The sequence below is a fragment of the Dreissena polymorpha genome, chromosome 16 (genome assembly GCF_020536995.1).
Source record: "Dreissena polymorpha isolate Duluth1 chromosome 16, UMN_Dpol_1.0, whole genome shotgun sequence".
In the NCBI taxonomy this organism is placed as follows: domain Eukaryota; kingdom Metazoa; phylum Mollusca; class Bivalvia; order Myida; family Dreissenidae; genus Dreissena; species Dreissena polymorpha.
Genome location: NC_068370.1, coordinates 42313349 through 42331773, shown reverse-complemented (window position 1 = coordinate 42331773; position 18425 = coordinate 42313349). Strand labels below are relative to the sequence as shown.

Below are 18425 nucleotides of genomic sequence, written 5' to 3'. Positions count from 1 at the left end.
TGATTGTCCGAGAACCAGTTTATAAGTGTTTGACTATCAGACTCCAAAGATTCAATAACATTTTCTTTATTTGCATCACTGCATGATAAAGTGTTGTCGTCTGCATAGTTATAAAGGTCACATTTATGTACATAGTAAAAAAATATCATTAATAAAAATGTTGAACTTTACACTCCTTTATTTATTAATAAGAAAAGGAAACACAATGTCTACTTTGGCCATTCAAAACAATGTTATTAACGTAGTGGAAAAGAAAAAGAATTTCAATTCGAGAGATTTATGGCATTTCTTTGTTATACCATATACACAAATAAGTGCGAATTAACCTTTTTGTGATCGATTATATAGTCCATTGAGCAGAAAAGGAAGGTTCAGAAGTCAACTTAACATATACGACTAAGATTACATAGACTCGCGCTGTTGCTGTGGTGACACATCTGAGAATGGCGATCCACGCGTCGAGTCGTATGTATAACAACGCTCAGGCGTTTGATTAAACAATAACAATCGTATTTAACATAAATTGATTAGTATTTCGGATATTATTTCGGACACGATTTTTTTTATCTTATTATTCAATTGTCTAATGTGCATAGACAATGTAACTAAAAAGGAGTAGGGAGCTTGCTCTCTCATATTACTCTGAAATACTACATGTCATTATATTTGCTGGGCTTGTGAAAGTATAATGCACACTATAAATCTTCGAGATTTGTGTAGTTTTTTCTTGCATTTATTAGTTGAAACCTATTTATTTGAGGTTGATTACATGAAAAGCCAAAGGCATATTGAAACGCTCTCGATTCCATTTTTGTGGACTGAACCAGTACTCTGTCTCGGTAGTCTTTGGTAGACCAGTAAGCACATGACGTCACGCGCATCTGCAAAGTTTAGACTTCACCCACTGGTTGGCAAAAAGAGATGGAATTCATATAAGGGCATATAGAGACGATGAACATAATCATTGAATTTATTGATAATCATGCACTATATCAAATATAATTTTATAAATTATATCTGAATAAAACATAAGCATGCAAGGAAATGCATTTAAGGAACGATTATATTGTTGTTATTATTATTTCTTTTTACTAAAAACGAACTCAGTAGTAGTCTAGAACACAATCTACAAGCTTGTATGTGGTAACCACAAAAATCTCTCTGCTTAGCACATCATTTTAGATCAAAGGGATCTTTTCACGCTTTGGTAAATTGACAAAATTGAAAAAAGTTGTTTCAGATTCGTAAGTTTTCGTTTTAGTTATGATATTTGTGAGGAAACAGTAATACTGAACATTAACCATGCTCTAATATAGCCATTATATGCATATTTTGACGATTTTAAAACCTAAAAATTATAAAGCGTTGCAACGCGAAATGGTTGAATAATTTGGAGAGTTCTGTATTTGTCGTTAAATTTTGTGCAACTACGAAGATTGCTTATATAACGTATAAAATACATCAGGAATGTGTACTCGGCGGAATAGCTCAGTAGGCTAAAGCGTTTTTTACTTCAGGATTCTGGCAAGACTCCAGGGGTCACTGGTGCGAAACCTGCTCCGGGCAATGTTCTTTTCCTTTTTTTAATTTTTTTCTTGATTTTTTACTGGAGCTTTTACGATCCAATGTTTACATTTATCAATATAAAGCATTTAATGAATAAGTTAAAAAAATGCCAAAATCTGTGAAAAGGCCCCTTTAAAAAATTCTCAGAAATGTAAATTGTTTAAAAATAAATTTAATAGATCAATTTTATATTTGAACCTTAATATGTCTGTAAAAACTTACCATGTTACACATTTAAGAAATTTCCTTGATAAATATTTTTGTTTTTATTTAATTGTTCACAACAATGTTGACACTGTTTCATCATTTTTAACCCAGAGTGTAATTGCATCTTTGTTCATCACAAATCAATTATCTCGTTATGATTGGATACTGTCCAGACAGTTACAAAGTAAACATGGTATCATAAACCCAGAGACCTATACTTGGGGTGCCTGCATAAACCACATGTGGCATATGATTTTATGGTCATTAAACACAATTTATGATACCTCCATGTCATCTCTTTTGGCATATTGAGCAGTCATTTAAGCCAAATTTTCAAGCCAAAATACGTAAAAGTTGCTTTAATAAAGTATGTTAACATATTTTTTTTAAATCAAGATATTAGTCTGAAATGGATTAGCAGGATTAAGTGTATATATGAGCCAGTTTAATCATTATATACAGTGTTTAATAACTATAAATTAAAAAATTTATACAAGTTTACTGCTACACAATTAATGTATTTAACGATTACCGGCAAATATCAAATCGGCATTTACATGTAAACATTGTATGTTACAGCAGTGCATTAAAAACCATCAGGAAAACAAGCAATCAGAAATACTTGTGTAAAATAAATAAAATATATAGTGTTATTTATCATAAAATGCTTCATTGTTACATGTATCAATCCTTGTCACTTAGTAAAAACATTTCAATATACATGCAAAGACAGTTCAGTTTGCACAATATGCAGATTGTTTTTTCCATTTGTATGCTTAAAATTATTAATATTGTCATCAATGGAAACAAAATTAAAATTCATACAATGAAAAAGAAAATGATAAAATTTAACAATTGTTAAGTATTTCGCTTTTTTAGGGCTTTGTTTTATAATTGATTAAATGCACCTCTTACACATTCGATCGCTGATGAACGATAACAATATCCATACCATTTAAAATTGTGATCAACTAAATATATGTTTCATTATTTTTGTTATATCATTTATAAAAGTCTTACTACATGTATAAGAAAGAATATGGCTTATTTATTATGCCCCCCTTCGAAGAAGAGGGGGTATATTGTTTTGCTCATGTCGGTCGGTCCACCAGATGGTTTCCGGATGATAACTCAAGAATGCTTAGGCCCAGTTCATTTTGTTTTGTGGGATTTTCAGTGTATTTAGTCTTCTGATCACATTTACTCTGATGCTAATAACTAATTCGTATTTGTATAAAGACAAAACTATTTTTATGAATAAAAATTTATTGGTACTAAAAACGATTTACAGGGGTATTTGCGCTAAGCTATTATTTAAGCGATTTGATGTTTATTTTGGATTATTTTATCCTTTTACTGAACAAAAGTCCTTTATACATGTACATGTTTTACATTACTGTAACCTGTGTTTTTGCCAACCAGTCAGTGCGCATGAGCGGAAAATCCCGAATGTAAACAATAACATTCGTCTATTGAAAGTTCACACACTCCCACAGTGAGCATGGAATCCATGACCTCTGGTTGCACCATATCCACTGCCCCATGGCGACCTTAAATAATTCTATCATTCTATTTTAATTAAAGATGTTTAACCTTTAATTTTGATTTCTACAGATTACTATAATGTTCATTTAGTATTTGAAGTTTCAATGAATCCATTCACAATTATATCAAGAATCCGCACTGTATCGATGAACCGTTCAAAGAAGTCATATTCAACGCAATCTTGCTGTAGAATTTCAATCAAAGAAATAAAAAATAAATTGTGTTTTGTTTCGGGCATCTGCATTAAAAAAGATAATTACATTTACAAATCTCTATTTCTTACACCATGGGCATTTTAAGCATCGGCAAAGGATTCCTCACTGTTTTATTCAGATTCAGAAAAATCTTACTGACAATCACTAAATTCTTATACAATAGTAACATGCAGTGATAATTGTTCATGTGCGTTTTGCGTTATTTGCGCATTAAAATTACCAAAAGCGCATGCAAAAAAATTTCTGTGTCTAAAAAAGCTCATTGATTGTCAAGAAAGATACGGCCCGAAATTTTCCGCATTTTATCGGAACGCAAAAGTTGATTTTTACTGTAACAGCGGCTATATGTGTACTAAATCATACTACCTCATTCATATCTGCGTTTCATACTGGTTCTCTGCTTTGTATGTGAAGTATAAGGTTGATGTAGAACCATCCAAACGTTCGCATCCGCTTTCGCTTTCTGAACTGTCAAAATGCCACCCCCCAAAAAATTAACACCCTGTTAAGATCAATTAACTTTGAAGGCTGCATTTGGAATTGCCAAAGAAATAAACATATAGCATCATCCGAGAGAGTCAGCGTGGCAAGTACATCTACTATTTCGAACATGTTTTTGCTTAAATGGCTCTATTCAAAGAATTGAACAGGGAACTCTGCAGTGTTAATGTTATATGTTTCTAGTTATAACAAACTCGGAACTCAGTGTTCATGTTATGTGTTTTAGTTATAACAGTAACTTTTAGAAATTAAAATGTTTATGAATCATTAAAAATTTGTTGATGTTTTAAGTTTTTTTATTAATAATTTGAAAAGCAAAAAAGCTCATTGTTTTTGGAAAAAGCTCATTGTTTCAGCACATGTGAACATTAAAAACTCATTGGTTAAAAATGAATAATTATCACTGAACATGTACGGTCCAACAGAAAATTGTCCACAATAACTATCATATTCCATTTTCATTTATTTTTCTTACAAAAGTTACGAGAAATATAACATACAAAGCCCTATAATTCAGGTTCTTTATTGCGGGTGAATGAATACGGGTCCAAACTACGTCACTACCAGTTTGAATGACAATCGCGGGTAGATCGGAATGTGTGAAAAATTGCAACTTTGTCATATTCTCTCGCTAATAACACAGTCATTGAATCAAAGCGAGGTGAGAAACGTTTTTTATGCGCTAAATTCGATAAACAAGAGGTTTTAGTGGTTTTAAAAAGCATGTCATTTCATCTTCAAATGTTCACATGATTAAAATTGATTTCATATTATTAAGTCTTGAAATGTTATTTTTTTACTTTTTTCAACATATCAGAGAAGAAATCAAAAATTGAAATGGCCATGCAATTTGTTTTATACATGCCGCTTTTGAAAAAAAATATACCGGTAGTGCTTGTGAGGAAAAAGTTGCATAAGCTATTTATTCATGGTAAAATCTAAATAGTTCTATTTTAGTGTTACCAGTAGCCAAAATTGAAAATATCCAATGGATAATGAAATCTCTGTTTGGATACAACATTCTCCAGTGGCTTTTAAAATTGCTGTACATTATTTTCAAATAAAGCATATATTAATACCTTTCTAAGCAAGCATAAAGTAACTATATATAATGTATAATAGGTGGATTCTGAGCTTGTTTTATGAGGCACACACTACATCAAAGCAGCTAAGGCTAATTTATTGTAGCTAAATAATGTCATGTGAACTTAATGTTTCTTATAAAAAGTATGAACATCATTTGTATCAAATATAAACTGATATACATGTAATCAGTATGTCACTTCATGATAAACATTGTGGTTTTTGGAAAATAATAAATCAAAATAAAAAATCAAATAAAGAAATGCTATGATGCTTTAGAATGTTTAAACGGATAATTTGTAAAGCAAAACATGTTGTACAAACATCAATCTTACAAACACCTTTTAGTTCTAGAGCCTGAAAGGCATTCTGGTATTATGTTTAATTTAACAGCCAAAGGTCCTGGGTTCTAGACCAGATAATTCTCAAATGTGTATTCAGCCTTTGTTTTTGATATTCTTATTATTTTGAAATATGACATATATTATAGGAATTGTAGTAAATATGTTTAATGAAATGTGTAAAGTCTGTGGAAAAAAACTTATATATATTTGTAGAAGAAAGTAAAAAGGTAGTTCTGGTAGAAGTATGTGCAACAAAGACTGGTGAAGGGATCATGAGGCTTCAATGAACATAGGTTGTAATCAGATGAAATATAAATAATTGAAGTGGTAATTATTCTGAATATATATACAGCTGTCAAAAGTTGATTACATTGCATACTGTACCTGTAGTTATTAAATAATGTTTGTCTGTGTTAAAAATTATGTAAATGTAAAAGGACCGGATTTGAATGTCTCTTGAATACTTAATAATTTCTTGTTTGTTACAGTATGTTGGTGCTCTTTGTTGGCTTTTAGTTGTCTAAACATGTAACAGTATGTGGATATAGAAATATTAATTCTATGTTTTCCACATTATATATTATAATGAAAAGCGTTTTAGAAATTTAATTACATTACAAACATTAGATTAAAAGAGCTGTTGTTGTTGGGGTTTTTTAGCAAAAAGTTTCACTACAAATTTATGATCTATAATTAATAAATTATTATAAGTACATCCATTAACATTTTATCATATTGTCAAAGATGAATTATAGCCATGTGACTCTGACTCGCCCTCACTGTACCAAGGATCGGTCATTATTCAGGCGTATGTGCAACTTGAATGAAGAGCCACTTGTCAGTGACTGTTATGAATGGGTTGGGGATGTTAGAGTTCACTTGTTAGTGTGCAGATGATTAATTCAGGGCTTACTCTGCCATTTGCCGAATTAGCCAATGGCTACAAATTTACCTATTTGGCTATAGAAAATTCCATTTGGCTACAAGGTTTTCTTCATTAAAACCTAAAAATAGCCAAAAATAGAAGAATTTTGCCAAATAGGAAGGCGAATTTGGCTAAAGAAATTTTTCAGTCAGGGTATGCCCTGTAATTATTATACCCCCACAAACGAAGTTTAGGGGGGTATATAGGAGTGAGCTTGTCTGTCAGTCGGTCTGTCTGTCAGTCCGTATTAAGTGTCCGTTCTGTAATTCAAGTAGTTTTCATCCGATCTTCACCAATCTTGGTCAGAAGTTGTATCTAGATGATCTTAAGGCCAAGTTCGAACATGGGCCTTGCCGGGTAAAAAACTAGGTCACGGGGTCACTTAGTGTGTTTTTTTATATTCAGCATGGTGTCGTCTCCCTTATTCAAGTAGTTTTCATCCCATCTTCACCAAACTTGGTCAGAAGTTTTATCTAGATGATCTTAAGGCCAAGTTAGAACATGGGCCATGCCAGATCAAAAACAAGGTCACAGGGTGACTTACACACATTGAGCATGGTGTCCGCTCTCTAATTCAAGTAGTTTAAATCCGATCTTCACCACACTTGGTCAGAAGTTGAAACTAGATGATGTGTAGGACAAGTTCGAACATGGGCCATGCCGGGTCAAAAACTAGGTCACGGGGTCACTTAGTGTTTTTTAAACCTCACCATGTTGTCCGCTCTCTAATTCAAGTAGTTTTTATCCAATCTTCACCAAACTTGGTCAGAAGTTGTATCTGGACAATATCTAGGTCAAGTTTGAATATGGGTCATGCCGGGTCAAAAACTAGGTCACAGGGTCACTTAGTGCATTTCAAGCATTTAGCATGGTGTCCGTTCTGTAGTAGAAGTAGTTTTCATCCGATAATCACCATACTTGGTCAGAAGTTGTATCTAGACAATATGGGAAAAATAATCGCATGTAAATAGTGTTTCTTATATTTCAAAGAAGCCGTTAACTGGTAAATAACGACTATTTTGATAACTTATTATTGAAATTTTACAAAGTATTATGAACATGTGAGATAAGTGCAGGTTTTTTAATCCCAATTTGGGGAAAAGGCCTGGCCTTTTTTGAGGTGAAAAAAATCGTGCGAAGCGCCGGATTTTGAGGAAAATAAGGAAAGTCTTAAATAATCATTAATATATTTTACAGTTTTTAAAACAAATTCAAGGCAACAGATAATTTTATTATGCAACACTTTCTATTTTCTACACCGGATAAGGTTAACTTATATATTTTAAGGTAAAAAAAAAAAATTTTTTTTTTTTTTTTTTTTTTGGGGAATTGGGAATTTTTTTTTCAATTGGGAAAAAAACAACCTGATTTGCATTGGGAATGGGGCCGAATTTCGGACCCGTGGCATAGGGCGGAAAAAGCCTGAAACTTGGTCAGAAGTTTTACGGAGATGATCTTAAGGCCAAGTTAGAACATGGGCCTTTCTGGGTAAAAAACTAGGTCAAGGGGTCACTAAGTGCGTTTTAAAAATTGAGCATGGTGTCCGCTGTTTTTTGTGAAAACGACATGCAAAATTATATGTGTCAATGCTGCATTAGGGGGTATTTGTAACATCTGTGACAAAGCTCTAGTTTGAACTTGCCTCTTTTGGGTCTCTCATTTTCATGTGAATTAAAAAAACTATGCTAGCTGTTTAAATAAAAGCTAATATATGTGCTTGCACATTCAATCAACTTTAAACATACCAGTAAACACATATTTTACTACAGTTTTTAACGCCCCCAAAGAAGGAAATAAAGTGATCGGACCGTCTGTCTGTCCGTCCGTCTTAAAGTCACACTTTGCGTTTCGGTTTCGCGTTTAGGTTTCGAAAAATGCTCATAACTTCTATGTCGCTTCAGATAGCAACTTGATATTTGGCATGCATGTGTATCTCATGGAGCTGCACATTTTTAGTGGTGAAAGGTCAGGGTCTTCTATCAAGGTCAAAGTTAAAAAAAACAAAGTCAAGGGAAGTAATAAGCTTCAAAAGGAGATAATTATCTGTTACTGCCAAATAATAAAAAAAAAATTAATCAAAGTGGTGCAGTAGGGGGCATTGTGTTTGTCACAAACACATATCTTGTTTCTAGCTATTTTGGGAAAAGGAGCCTGGTCAAATTGGGATTTTTAAAATCAATAAAATGGCAAATTACATAATTTTTTATTGACAAAATGGACTAAATTGGAATTTGTTTAAATCAACAAATATTGACACATCAGACCTTTCCGTGGCCATATTGGCGAAAAAACATATACTGTGTTAGATGGTTATGACACAAAATTGAGATAAAGAAATCATTTGACATTTCTTTCTTATAAAAATAAAATAAAAAATATTTTGGAAATTGGGAAACAAAATACAATATCCAGGTTTTTTTTACCTTATATAATAGACGCCGAATATCGCCGTCTTCCCCCACCAAACTAGGCTGGTTTTTTCCCCTTTCAGAACCAAAAATTCCCCCTAAAAAAAAAAAAAAAAAAAAAATTTTTTTTTTTTTTAATAGAAAGATGTGTCTCATGATTATAATATCTCAATTTTATTAGCTCATCTATTTTTTGAAAAAAAATTATGAGCTATTGTCATCACCTTGGCGTCGGCGTTGGCGTTGGCGTTGGCGTTGGCGTTGGCGTCGGCGTCCGGTTAAGTTTTGCGTTTAGGTCCACTTTTCTCAGAAAGTATCAATGCTATTGCATTCAAACTTGGTACACTTACTTACTATCATGAGGGGACTAGGCAGGCAAAGTTAGATAACTCTGGCGTGCATTTTGACAGAATTATGTGCCCTTTTTATACTTAAAAAATTGCAAATTTTGGTTAAGTTTTGCGTTTAGTTCCACTTTTCTCAGTAAGTATCAATGCTATTGCATTCAAACTTGGTACACTTACTTACTATCATGAGGGGACTGGGCAGGCAAAGTTAGATAACTCTGGCATGCATTTTGACAGAATTATGTGCCCTTTTTATACTTAGAAAATTGACAATTTTGGTTAAGTTTTGTGTTTAGGTCCATTTTATTCCTTAAGCATCAAAGCTATTGCTTTCATACTTGCAACACTTACTAACTATCATAAGGGGACTGTGCAGGCAAAGTAATGTAACTCTGACTGGCATTTTGACAGAATTATGTGCCCTTTTTATACTTAGAAAATTGAAAATTTGATTAAGTTTTGTGTTTAGGTCCACTTTATTCCTACAGTATCAAAGCTATTGCTTTCATACTTGCAAGATTTATGAACTATCATAAGGGGACGGTGCAGGCAAAGTTATGTAACTCTGACTGGCATTTGGACGGAATTATGGGCCCTTTATACTTAGAAAATTGAAAATTTGGTTAAGATTTATGTTTTGGTCACTTTACCCCTAAAGTATCATAGATATTGCTTTCATACTTGGAACACTCACAAACTATCATAAGGGTACAGTAAAAGGACAAGTTGCATAACTCTGGTTGTCATTGTTACGGAATTATGGCCCTTTTTTGACTTAGTAACTTTTAATATATGGTTAAATTTTGTGTTTCGATCCACTCGAAGTATCAAGGCTATTGCTTTCAAACTTCAAATACTTACATGCTATCATGAGGTTACTGTACCTGGCAACTTGAATTTTACTTTGACCTTTGAATGACCTTGACTCTCAAGGTCAAATTATTAAATTTTGCTAAAATTGCCATAACTTCTTTATTTATGATTAGATTTGATTGATACTTTGATGAAACTACTCTTACCTGACATACCACAATAGACTTCACCCAAACCATCCCCCGTGCCCTCCCCCCCCTTCCCCCCTCCCCCCCCCCCCCTAATTTTTTTTTTTTTTTTTTTTTTTTTTATAAGATCATCTCACAAATGACCACCACACCCTCACACTATACCCCCACCCCACCCCCCCCCACCCCCCCCCCCCCCCCCCCCCAAATTTTTTTTTTGATTTTTTTTTTTTTTTTTTTTTTTTTTTAAGATCATCTCACAAATTATCACCACACCCTCACACTATACCCCCCCCCCCCCCCCCCCCGATTTTTTTATTTTTTTTTTTTTTTTTTCGCTTTTTTGGAAGATAATGTAATAAATGTCCACAACCCCACACTATACACCCCTCTTCACTCCACTCCTCCCTCCTTTGTGATTGAAAATGAGAGTCCCTTCACCTTTAAAAAGAAAATAGATGAGCGGTCTGCACCCGCAAGGCGGTGCTCTTGTTTCAGTTTAATCTTGCCAATTGTAATAAAGTATGAAAAAAACAATGAATGTAGTGCAAACCTGTACAAATGTATTGTAATAATGAGAGAGTAAGTAAACAAATCCCCCAAAAAGGGTAACGCTGAGAAAATTCCCACGCGCACAATTTTTCCCCAAAGTGGAAAATCCGCGTAAAATTTCCCCCACATAAGGGCTAAAGGCCCCTTTCCCCACAACCCCAAAAAAAACCTGATATCGGTGTTGGATCGGAGACGTTAGCCTTGGCATCGGGTCCGTTTTACAGCCTTTTTTACATATCAGAACTATGACTCGTGTTGTAGATATTGCTCTTTATGATATTATCCTCCATTATCCTGGTATCCTCTGGTCACTTGCCTGAAATAAAATACAAGTGGATAAAAATGTATCTTTAGCCTCATGGACCAAACAAGTTTTTTTCTCCTAACATTAAAAAAAAGTAGGCTACCAAACTTTTAGTACATGTATCATTTACTTTTACTATTCCCAATCAAATAGAGTTTGCAAGGAGAGGCAGATTTCTTCTGAATCTCTGTTTAAAATTACTTTTTAGTTAATTTATGTTAATTTAAAGATAAGTGAATATGATAACATGAATATATATTTTGATTACATAATTAATTGTTCTTTTTGTGGATAAAGCAAAAATAGTTTGCATTGTTCTTCTGAATCTCTGTTTAAAATAACTTCGTTAGTTTAATTTAAAGATAATAAGTGAATATGATAAAATGTGTATACTTTGATCACAAAGGTTTTTTTCCCTAACATTGTCATTTTTGTGGATTAAGCAAAAATGGTTTGTTTGGTGGAAACAAAAACTTGTTAAGCCTTGTCCATGTGTCGAGCATATTCTTTTCCTTAACTTTCTGTGTGACAAAGAATAATTTATTTCAGGTTTTTTCCGGTTCATAGTGCTGTTTTTCAACTGCATGTTGACATTCGGTTCCTACTTCTGTTTTGATATGCCCAGTGTTCTTCAAGTCACCTTTACAACAATTGTAAGTACACTTCATACAATGCATGCTCTTGAACAAAATTATAAAAATAATATCCAAATTGTTTTCAAGCAAGTTCTTATCATAGTCTCACTCTTGAATAAGGATTTTTATACCCCCATTACCATTGGTAATGGGGGCTATATAGGAGTCACTTTGTCGGTCGGTCTGTCTGTCTGTACCATTGGTAATGGGGGTTATATAGGAGTCACTTTGTCGGTCGGTCTGTCTGTCCCAAAATTTCATCCGATCTTCACCAAAATTGGTCACAACTTGTATCTAGATGATGTTTAGGTCAAGTTTAAATATGGGTCATGACGTGTCAAAACTAGGTCACAGGGTCACTTAGTGTGTTTTAAACCGAAAGTTTGTCCGGACCATAACTATGTCATTTATCGTTAGATTTTAAAATAACTTGGTACATTTGTTCACCATCATGAGACGGTGTGTCATGTGAAAAGAGTACATCAACATCTTGAAGGTCAAGGTCACACTTGGAGTTCAAAGGTCAAATTCATGTCCAGGCTATAACTTTATCATTTATTGCGAGATTTAAAAATCATTTGGCAAATTTGTTCACCATCATTGGACAGTGTGTCGCGCAAAAGAATTTCGTATTTCCAAGGTCAAGGTCACACTTTGAGTTCAAAGAAAGGTCAAATGCATGTCGGGGCAATAACTATTACATTCATTGTGAGATTTTAAGATCATTTGGCAAATTTGTTCACCATCATTGGACGGTGTGTCACGCGAAAGAATAACGTCGATATCTCCAAGGTCAAGGTCACACTGCAAGTTCAAATGTCAAAAATGGCCATAAATGAGCTTGACCGGGCCATAACTATGTTGTTCATTGTGAGATGTTAAAATCATTTGGCACATTTGTTCAGCATCATTGGCCGGTTTGATGCCCGAAAGAATTACGTTGATATCTCCAAGGTCAAGGTCAAACTTTGAGTTCAAAGGTCAAAAATGGCCAAACATAAGCTTGTCCGGGCCATAACTATGTCACTCATTGTGAGATTTTAAAATTACTTGGTACATTTGTTCACAATAATTGGACAATGTGTCATGCGAAAGAATTACGCCGATATCTGCAAGGTCAAGGTTGCACTTGGAGTTCAAAAGTGAAAAATGGCAATACATTGTAAATGAGCTTGTCCGGGCCATAACTATGTCATTCATTGTGAGATTTTAAAATGACTCTGTACATTAATTTTGTTCACAGTCATTGGACAGCGTGTCATGCGAAAGAATTCAAGAGTTCAAAGGTCAAAATGGCCATAAATAATAATGGCATAATAATTCTTTAAAATCACCAATTAGATTCTCTTGTTTTGTGAAGACAGCTTGCAAGATAGTCTGTGTCAATGCGGCATGTAGGGGTATACGTCACGTCTGTGACAAAGCTCTAGTTGTACATTGTAAATGTTTGAAACAACAATCCAGTCAGAAAAAATCATCTGCTCTAGGACAAAGCCAATTAAACTGCTATTAAAAGGTCCATGACAAAATTCAGAATACCCGGTACTGGCCCTGGTAGCTACCGGTAGTAAAAAGATAGTTTCAGATCCCTATTTGCATTTGACCTGCCAGTGTATTGTTTTTAGGGCCGATTAAAGTTACAAGGTTACCAGAAACACATAATCATAATAACCAAATCAAGCTTAAGGTTGCCAAGGAGTTTGAAATATTTTTTATATCTAATTTTAAATTGGAATAGAAACTCACAAATGTATAGTGCTTTGAATTACTGTTATAAATAGCTCACCTGAGCAAGATGTGCTCACGGCTTCTGCCTATCCTATCAATACAGACCTTTGTAATACACTACAGTTTTTACTTATGTGGATCTTTTTACATACCGGTATGTATACATGTTTCATGCATATTATTTCTGATTTCACCATTTCATTACTGTATCACAATTTATCATTCCACTACATTGATATTCGTGTGATATAACGTTGCATGATATATTTTTTTTATATCAGTTCAACAGGAAGTTGTTATATCAGTCAATGTTTGGAGGTAGTTCATATTACTCGGAATAAACTATAGTCATCAATTTTAGTAAAATAGAATCAGATTCAGCAAAACAAACAATTTGATACCAGATGTTATATGCATGTACTTAATACACAAAGAGCAACATAAGCAGCAAAAACATATTTCAAAAATATATTTAATGTAACATTAACACTATGTAATATGTTGACATATTTTAGTATTAAGATGATGTGTTCGCAACTACAAACATGTGTTATATTTTATATCAAATACTGTGTATTTTGGGCCAACGGCCTTTATTTACTTAATAAACTGAGTTGAGTTTGAGTTATAAGCTCAAGTACTCATGATGTCATTATTAACACATGAAACGTCATAAATCGTATTCATTCCCGAAAAAATGCAGCGTCGTAGTGATGTTTTTCACAAGTTCTTATAAAATGTGGGACGTAGAGGTATGACAAACAGAAAAACAGATTACTGCCTGAATTTTTTGTAATATATCAGGCTCGGCACGAATGCAATAACGGCTCAGCCAGCCTCGCTATTAATTTTTTGTAAACCTCACCTGGTATATTACATAACTATCAGGCAGTAACCTGTTATTCTCTTTATGTCAATCATAGTTTGTGCTTTGGTGGGAACAAACAAGATCTGTTGAGTATTACATTGAGATTTCTTCATTCAGCCGGAATCCAACTGTACAGAGGCAAACTCAACTGCGAACGTGAGCCGTCACTGCAATGTGACGTGTGATGACTGCCTGGGAATGTCCCAGGATGACTACAACCTTCTCTATGCCATATATGCCTGGACGTGAGTATGATACTGTGGTTTTTTCATTCAAAATCAAGTTCCGTAACCAGACCCATTCCCAATTGAAACAAGTATATATTTGTCCCAAAAGGGAGCTTAAAATTCCCAATGGACGGTTTCCAAAAAAACAAATTTTTTTTTTTTTAGATCTCAATATTTTGATCATCTCCTATCCATATAAGGTCAAACTTAGTAAATACTGGACACAATTGTATTCGCAATTTTGAAGCATTTTTTAGCAAAACAACAAAAATAGTTTCCCAATTTTATTTAAAACGCCGCAAATTTTCCTAATCCAAAGGGACCCGGCCCCATTCCCAAAACGGTGAAAAAAAAAACTGTGATGAAGCATCCTAGGCACATTTTTGCTAAGAATAAGAAAAATATGCCCCTATGATTTTTGCTAAGCATAAGAAAAATGTGCTGCGGTAGAGTGTTTGTTTGGGAAAGGGCGTAACTCCCTGCCTAATTTTATGCTGCAAATCAAAATGAACAGCTAAAGCCAAACAGTTGAATGCATATGAAATTGATTTTTGAGTTGACTGCTGTGAGACATTTTTTTAAATGAAGTGCTTCAGGTTGTAAGCCTCACAATATTAAGGATTTTGATGCTAACCAACATCTGAACCACTGTCCTAAATACACTTGATTATGGACCATGATTATAGGTTATAAACTCTTCTACATGTATACTGGAAAAGGAATTATGGCTGTGGCCAACTTTGAAAAAACTACGGGCCTTTCTAATTGTTTTGCACAGTTTGTTGAATACTTTGTTGAATAATGTGGACATAACTTAACTTTTACAAAATAGCTGATGTTTCTCAACTAATAACCTTTGTGTGAAGGTTATTGTAAAGAAGAAAATTTAGTTTCAACCAATTTTGCCAGAAAATTATTTATACTTATTTATAAGTATAATTTTACTTATTTATACATATACATAATTTGATTCAGACTTAATGTATTTGAACATATCCATCCTTTGATATGAATCGAGTAAATGTATGCAGGTATTCGTTTTACCTTATTAATTTTATTTTCAGAAATGCTGTTGTTGTCATAGGAGCAGGTTTTCTGATAGATAAATTAGGAAACAGAGGTCAGTACCATGTGTACATCAATGTTGTTATTAAATATGTTATGAGTTACAAAATTTACTTTGTTAATAAATCTGATTTGAATAACTTGTTTGTTCCCACTTCTTTATCGGATTCCCATATTTCCAGTTTTGTATTTCTGTTTATATTTTTGTTTATCATTTCTTTATTCTATATTATGGCTCCTTTTCTCTTATTCCTACTTCTTGATATATATATATATGTCCTTATGTGTATTTCTGTATTTTATTTCCAATTCTGTATTCGATATTTCCACTTCTGTATATCTATTTCCATATTTATTATTCTTACTGCTTTATTCCCAGTTCTTCATATTCTTTTCTGTGTTAACATTTCCATGTTTCCATTGCTGTAATCCCAATTACCGTAATTACTCTATGTTTTCGGACACTTAAAAATATTTTTTTTAAATTCGTGTCCGAAAACTTACATACAAAAAATATTCACAAAATACAGGGGTCCGAAAACTAAGAGTCCAAAATTTAAGTGTCTGAAAATAGCGTCAATTATATCAACGACTACCGGTAATATAGCATGTGCTTGTAAAATACCATGCCATATAGTATAAATTACAGTTATATATGTTTGCACTGCATTTTAGATAATTTTAAATACTTAATTTATTTGACAGAAAGTTTCTACAAGGTTGTACTTTGACCAACGAGTTCAAAGATTAGCATGTGATGTAAAGAGACTCGCTAGTATGAACCTGTAATTAACTCAATAAAAAAGCAAACTATGAATTTTTTGTTTGTTCATTTCCGATGCTTGTTGTCTAACACCTTCAATTGTTTGTAAAACTTGCAATAGGGTGCATCACACTTTGAAGCATTAAGTATTTGTTATTTTACAGAGAAGGGGTAGTACCATTGTGGTAGATAATTGAACTGTTAATTGGCACTACCCCTGGTAATTGTCATATCGCTTATGCTATCGGGCGAAACCATTGTTTAATACCGGTTTACAAGGTTATTTACCCAATAACGCAAATGTAATGGTCCGTTGCCCTAAGGCACGCACCTGCCTTGTTTTATGATGTTAATCTGGTTGTAAAACCCCATGATCGAAGTGTCCGAAACCAGAAACAGGACCTAAATTTGGTAAAATAAGGCTGTAAAATATACTGTCCAAAAGCTAAGAGACATTAATTATTGACGAAAACTCTTGTGTCCGAAAATTATGTCACGAAAAATAATTATTTTTGCTAAAAAAATGGGTGTCCGAAAACTAAGAGTGTCCGAAAACATTGAGTTATTACGGTATGTATTTCCGCTACTGTTTTCCCAAATTATGTATTATCAATACTGTTTTCCCTGTTCTGTATTCTAACTACAGTATTCCAAATTCTCTATTCTTGTGACTGTATTCCCAATTCTCTATTTCCAATGTTAAATTACCCATTATATATTTTCACTACTGTTTTTATGCCCCCGAAGGAGTGCTTATAGTGGTCTCGCACTGTCCGTCTGTCCGTCACACTTTTGCGTTTAGGTTTGAAAAAATGCTCATATAATAACTTCTATGTCGCTTCAGATGTAGTCTTCATATTTGGTATGCATGTGTATATAGACAAGGCCTTTCCATACGCACACAAATTTTGACCCCTTTTTGACCTTGACATTGAACTTAGGGTCCGCGTTTAGGTTTCAAAATCTGCGTTTAAGTTTCGAAAAAGCGTTTTTCGGGAGCATATATGTCTTCCGATGGAGACAGCTCTTGTTAAAGATATTTCTTGTTTCTATTGTTCTCGCAATTCTATATTCCCACTTCCGTATTCCTACTTCTGTATTCTCACTTTTTTTTTTTCATATTGTGTTTGTCAACTGTTGTTTCCCTATTCTGCATTTTCACTGTTGTTTTCCCAATTCTATATTGCCACTGCTGTTTACACAAAAATTGTGTATTCCCACTGCTCTTTTCCTTGTTTTGTATTCTCACTGCTTATCAAGTCTAATATCCCACTGCTGTATTCCTGATTCTATATGCCATTTAATGAGCCTTGTTCTGAGAAAACTGGTCTTAATGCATGTGCGTAAAGTGTAGTCCCAGATTAGCCTGTGCAGTCTACACAGGCTAATTAGGGACTACACTTTCGGCCTAAACTTGATTTTTGGTAAGGAGGGACTTCCTTGAAACTAAAAATACCATAAAAGCTTAAAGTGTCGTCCCTGATTAGCCTGTGTGGGATGACACTTTACGAACATGCATTAAGCCCAGTTTTCTCAGAACACTACTCTTATGATTTTCCAGTGGGCCTGTTCCTGTTCTCCTTCCTGTGCGTTCTTGGCTCGTCCACATTTGCTGCAGGGGCCATGTTGAAAGGAACGTCGGCCATGTTGCCTGTCATGTTGCTTGGGCGACTGCTCTTTGGATCCGGTAACGGCTCCCTTACTAGTGAGTATCATGTTTTAAGTGTATTCTCACTGTCTTAAAATTTATATGTGATATTTGACCAAATGATGTAAACAATGTTTTGTTTCAAGATTGGTATATGTTATAAACTTTTTGTTGGAAATGACCTCAAGCATGGAGCTAAAGTTGAAACAGACAAGCTGATGCTAAAGCAATGAAACAATATCCACAACACCAGATGACACCATTGTATCTGTATCATTTCTATATCAGACACACTGGATAATTAGTAATTCATGCTCTGAAAGATAGGAGTAATCCAGGCTCTGGAAAAACTTGGCCTTTGGCATGTGGGTAAAATTTTATCCAATATTAGCCTGTGCATTCTGTCGAGGCTTATCTTGGATGACACTTTCAGCTCAGCCTGAATTTTTGCTTATTAGTGACTTATTTTACAGGGAAATCTCCATAAAAGCTG

The 18425-nt window shown here is 33.9% G+C and overlaps 1 protein-coding gene across 1 annotated transcript in view; it reads left to right on the top strand.

Annotated features, from left to right (window-relative positions):
* Positions 1-327: 327 nt before the first annotated feature.
* The window catches only part of LOC127861422 (major facilitator superfamily domain-containing protein 1-like), a 41660-nt gene continuing 23562 nt past the window's right edge, over positions 328-18425 (top strand). Inside the window, exons 1-5 of the mRNA XM_052399896.1 lie at positions 328-465; positions 11548-11651; positions 14347-14474; positions 15521-15576; positions 17846-17989. Coding sequence (XP_052255856.1) covers positions 444-465; positions 11548-11651; positions 14347-14474; positions 15521-15576; positions 17846-17989 — 454 coding nt within the window. The 5' untranslated portion in view covers positions 328-443. The remainder of the gene's footprint in view (positions 466-11547; positions 11652-14346; positions 14475-15520; positions 15577-17845; positions 17990-18425) is intronic.